We start from the raw sequence: 5,213 nt of genomic DNA, 5'->3' as shown, positions 1-5,213 counted from the left end.
TATTTTTTATTTGAACTTTAGTGTTCTTATTATTATTATTAAAAACTTTAAAATGTGAGTTGTGGACTTGTTTAATTTGTGTTTCTTATCATGTTTACATTAGATTTCAGTGAGTGGTGTGTGCTCAATCTATCTATTATATCTTCAATTATTAAGTGGAAATACTGGTATAAATCTAGCATTTGAGAACCTTTCCACTCAAATCGTTTTAACACTATTGAAAGGTAAGTTTCAACTTCCAAATCACTGCTTAAAAAATCTTCCAAATCACTAAGTATAAGTGATGGGTTGTATTCTTCTTATTAAGTTTGATATGTCTTTTGAAGTTTGATGTATGAACCTATCACATCTTTCAATTGATTTTTATATTGGGTCGCAACTCTCATTAGGATACAACTTTTCCTTATAAAAAAGACCGTATTTATTTTATTAACAATAGTATTACTCATTAATTCCTTTATGACATACGGTCATCATTTCTAATAAGTACAACGAATCGAACCTAAACTATTTGGTAAAACAAGTATCCATTAAGGTATTAATTTAGTGGTGAATTCACTAAATCTCAGTGTCGTTAGAATCGGACTGGACCGGACGGTCCGACCGGTCTGACCGCTGAGCGGACTTGAAAACGGTTCTGGTTTGCCGTCTTAACCGAATGAGAGTTGGACCACTTTGAACCGGAGAAAGTCCGGTCCGACCGTGTTAAACCTGGTTAAACCGGATTAACCCGGGAAGTAAACCGGACGGCTCACTTAAAAATAAAAAAAATGGAACAATGTTCTAATATTTTGTTTTACTAGGATCAAAAAAAGATAAAGAGGTATTATTTCAATATAATTATACATTTATATATAACTACATATTTATAAATAAAAATTATTAATTTTGTACGAAATCATCCGGTCAAACCGGACGGTTTAACCGTTTAAACCTAATACGGGACCTCTGCCGGTATGACGTCCGACTCGGGTTTCATAACATTGCTAAATCTTTAAAAAGAGTAAAAGGAATAAAGTATAGCCTAGTGTGAAAAGATAAATTATCTCCTCATACCCACTCATTAATTGATATTTATGATATTTCATTTTTTGTTGTCTTATTTATTTTAAAAAATAAGTAAAAGATAATTATGTATCATTGTCTAACTGGTGTGAGGAGAGAAGTTATCTAATCACCTAGAAAATACATCATTTCAAGAGTAAAATGTTAACAATTTCTACGAAGCAGCGAAGGAAAGAGTGTAACGTTCTTCTGCTAAGTCCACTCCCCAAAACTATTGTATACAAACCGTTAGCTTTTCAATACAGCTGTGCAGATGGATTACTCAACAACAAAAAATGTATAAAATATTAGTAGCACTGCAAAGTAGGTGCAAAAGTGAACCTACAACAATAAATGCTACAAATACAAACACTGACTCAAGATCATGTTTGGTGAATGCATTCTAGGGGACCACCTAAACTCCCTCTCCAACCATGTTCCTCTCTTTGACTATTGACTTTGAGGAACCTTTGTCAATAAACAATGACAAATTATTCATGAACTAGATAAAGAATATAAAAAAAAACTATAACAATCACAAGTTATAGCTTAGTATGTTGCTTCTAATTTACATAAGATGCTCATAACATGGCCAAGAGTGATTCCATGGATCTTCCACTTTGTGTCTAGCTCACTCAAACATGTGTATGCATGTGAATATTGATTTTACATAGAATAAAAATTACATATATCTTTGCAATCGCATCACCACAACTAAAATAACAAGGCAGTTAAGTGCATGGGTCTAAAGGGTGGGATACTTGTCCGAATAACAATCATGCTTTCCGAAAAAGATTAAATTCTTAACTAAAATGATAAGAAAATATATTTGATAGTACAAAAAAATGCATGAAACTTATTTAGTAGAGTCTGGAAATGGTAGATGTATCCAGAGGTGTAGAGGCATCATAGATTGAAAGAATAAAAATTACATATATCTTTGCAATAGCATTATCATAACTTGAACTGAATTACAAGATTGAAGAAACTACAAATAACATATTTTGAAGTTAAAAACACCCACACATGACACATGTTGACATAGTGAATATGTTTGATACTTCTCCAATTTCCCTCTGTCCAAACACTGCATAGAGTGCAATAAATGGTTCCAAGAAGAAAGTACTCCATAGCTATGATTATGAAAACACACCCACCTGAATAAAATGGAAACAACTACCCTAAAAAGAAATGAAGAAAAAAAAGAATTGGGAGAAGAAACTTAGAAGTTATTACATTACACTATTAAGACCCAACCATAAGATAAACAGAAAAGTAAATAACTAACTGCATACTAATGTGTATAAAATAAACCAAATTAAAACCTCCAAATGTTTTTTTTCAACTGCTAACAGTGAGCAATGAAGGAATAGCTGATAAATTTGGTGTAACATTCTTATCAGAATCATCTTTCTTGTTATCCTTTGAAGATGATGTTTTGGTTCCAAAAGCTCTCATAGGACTAGCAAATGCCCAACCCCAACTTTTACTACTTCCTCTTCCATGTGCTGATTCACCATTACTACTATTATTCATAGCATCATCAGTAGAAGATGAAACCCAATAAGTGGAAGATGCTGATGAGTTAGAAGAAGATGAAGTCATCATGAAACCACTGAATAAACCACCACACATAACCCTTTCCTTCATGAAATGGTGGTGGCGATTCACAACACCACCTACCTTGTTTATACCTTCACGTTGAGACTCCACTCTTCTAAGAGTGCAATCTCCCAAACCTGTAGAGATTTTATCAAAGATATCACCAGAGAAGCTTCTACTACCACACCCAACAGATCTAGATCTTGAAACCTTTCTGTCAAAAGAAGCAGAAGCAACAGAATCACCATCTTCTTCTACTACTTCTTCAACAACCATATTACTCTTTCTTCCCATAGAAGATGCACCATAGCTGCACTTTTCCCTCGAGGTACATGATGCTGCATTAACAGCTGAGATCCTTGGACCACCATTGCTGTTTTCTCTTATGCTCTTAGCATCAAACTTCTTAGATGAAGATGGTTTTGAAGAGAGATATAGAAAAGACCAAAACCAGTTTCTTTTTTTAGGGCTGAAGTTAAAATCTTCAATAACTATGTCACCATCATCATCATCTAAAAATTTCCCTCTTCTTCTTGGTATAGCAGTAGACTTGCTTCTCTTGAAAATGATATCAGAAGTAGCAGCAGAAGCAGAAGCTGAAGAAGAAGACGAGTTAGCCATGGTGGAAAGTTTGTTGTTCTTGTTCTTCTTTGCTAAAAGAAAAGCAAGGCGTGAACGCATGTAATGCTCATGATGAATATGATTAGTATTAGCACCATTCTTTTGAACAGAAGAAAGTGAAGTAGGAGCAAGTGCTGATGTTGTTCTGGTAGTGATAATAGAAGCTGAGGCTGAAGGGTTAGTAGAAGAATAAACACTGTTGGATCTGAAAGAATCAGAAGAAGAAGAAGGTGAAGAAGTAGAAGAAGGGTGAATAGGGAGAGAAGAAGAAGATGAAACAAGCTTGCCAAGTTTTTCTTGAAGGCAAAAAGCACAGATCCCACCTGAGTTATTGTAGTTGTTGTTTCTATGAGGGTGGTTAATGCATTGCATTCCATCGCTCATATCATCTTCACCAACACCAACTCTTCTTCCTCCTCCTCCTCCATTGTTTCCTTCCATGTGGATCATCTTCACTTTCTCTTTTCTGGGGTTCTTCTTCTTCTTCTTCTTGTTGTTGTTAATGGTTGATGGTGTAAAGTAAGTAGGTAGATAGATTTTCCTTTATGATAGTTAATGTACTTTTATACTTGAATGCTTTTAGCATAGGGAACAGATATAGCTTTATCTTTCCCCTAAGATATTGAGAGAGAGTGGAGAGAGGGAGTGTAATTGATGAGTTGGGTGAAAAGGAGAGAAGAAAGAAAGAAGAAAGTGGTATTGAAGTAAGGGTAGAGATGATGATGGTGTTAGGGGTAGTGTAACAGTGGAGACTCCCCAGGATCACGTGGAATACTGACTAACAAATATATAAATAAATTAAAACTAATACGTTTGCTATGATGCAAAGTAATGCTTTTTTCTTTCTTCTTTCATATAAATAGATAGAAATTCTGCAAATTAAGATTGGTGCAATGGGTAAATAATTTATGGATGCACATTGTGAACATCCATTTTTTCTAGAAAAAGTGTAAAATTCTTTTAAATAAAAATAATTGAATTCTAAAAAATGAATTATAAACAAAAATATTTTCTAAAAAATAATAATAATAAATTATGAAAAATAAAAAACGAATGAATTAAAGATTTGATTGGATTATCAAGTAAATTAACGATTTAAAAACATGTAATCTGAATAATATCATATCAATTTGATTAAGTTCAATGAATCACCTTGATAATAACTAAATCTTTAAGTATTCAAAACTCAAATCAATATTGTGATATGAAAATATGCAAATTAAATTAAATCAAATTAGAGAATTCTATATCAATGTGATTGTATTGCAAACATTAATCTTTAGAGATTTGATTTGATGAAAAATTAAATTTTTAGAGATTTGGAATCAAGTAAATTAAGGTTGTAATATGAGAATAAGCAAATCAAATAAAATCAAACAAATTTGAAATCAATTTGATTATCTTCCATTTTTAAACACAAATCTAATTTATTTCCTTTAACATCCTCAAATCAATTAATGAGAAATATTCTCCTCATTAAGCACATGTGGTAAATCCTAGTCTATAAATAGAGTGTCTTATTTACCAAAGAAAAAATGGAGAGAGGTGCACACAAAAGGAATCCAAAACAAGTACTAATATCACCCACAACAACCTCAAATTCTCCTATACATAATAACCCAAAAAAATCATTCAACAAAATTCATTCAAACTCTCAACAATTCCAAAAAACATCGGGAAAAAAAACATTCCAGCAAATATCAAAAAAGAAATCACACAACACAAATCTCTACTTTTCATTTCTCATTCCTACATAATTATGCAAATCACATTCCCTTTTAGTATTCTTGGCTTTTTGTGACAGTAATTAGTAGAGACACTTATTGAGTCGAATCACACAAATAATATGCTTTTTATGCATTAGTGTCGTTAATATATGCATCAATGTCGTTAATGTATGGTATAAACAATTACTTCATTACTTCACTATTATTCTGATGCATTTC

At 32.5% G+C, this 5,213-nt stretch overlaps 1 protein-coding gene across 3 annotated transcripts; it reads right to left on the bottom strand.

Moving 5' to 3' along the window:
* LOC109344994 lies at positions 1,961–4,050 on the bottom strand. Of its 3 annotated transcripts, none has more exons than XM_019583737.1 (2): positions 2,370–4,050; positions 1,961–2,201 (listed from the first exon to the last, which is right to left on the bottom strand). In XM_019583737.1, exon 1 carries the CDS (start codon positions 3,715–3,717, stop codon positions 2,386–2,388), a length of 1,332 nt encoding a protein of 443 aa, XP_019439282.1. In that variant the 5' UTR covers positions 3,718–4,050; the 3' UTR covers positions 1,961–2,201; positions 2,370–2,385. The 3 variants fall into 3 exon arrangements, with proteins under 3 accessions (XP_019439282.1, XP_019439283.1, XP_019439285.1); XM_019583738.1 differs by having other exon boundaries at positions 1,961–2,177; XM_019583740.1 differs by having other exon boundaries at positions 1,961–3,653; positions 3,696–4,050.

This window comes from Lupinus angustifolius, chromosome LG04 (genome assembly GCF_001865875.1).
Source record: "Lupinus angustifolius cultivar Tanjil chromosome LG04, LupAngTanjil_v1.0, whole genome shotgun sequence".
NCBI classification, from domain to species: domain Eukaryota; kingdom Viridiplantae; phylum Streptophyta; class Magnoliopsida; order Fabales; family Fabaceae; genus Lupinus; species Lupinus angustifolius.
Note: the sequence above shows the minus strand (reverse complement) of the source record. Positions and strands in the feature narration are given on the sequence as shown.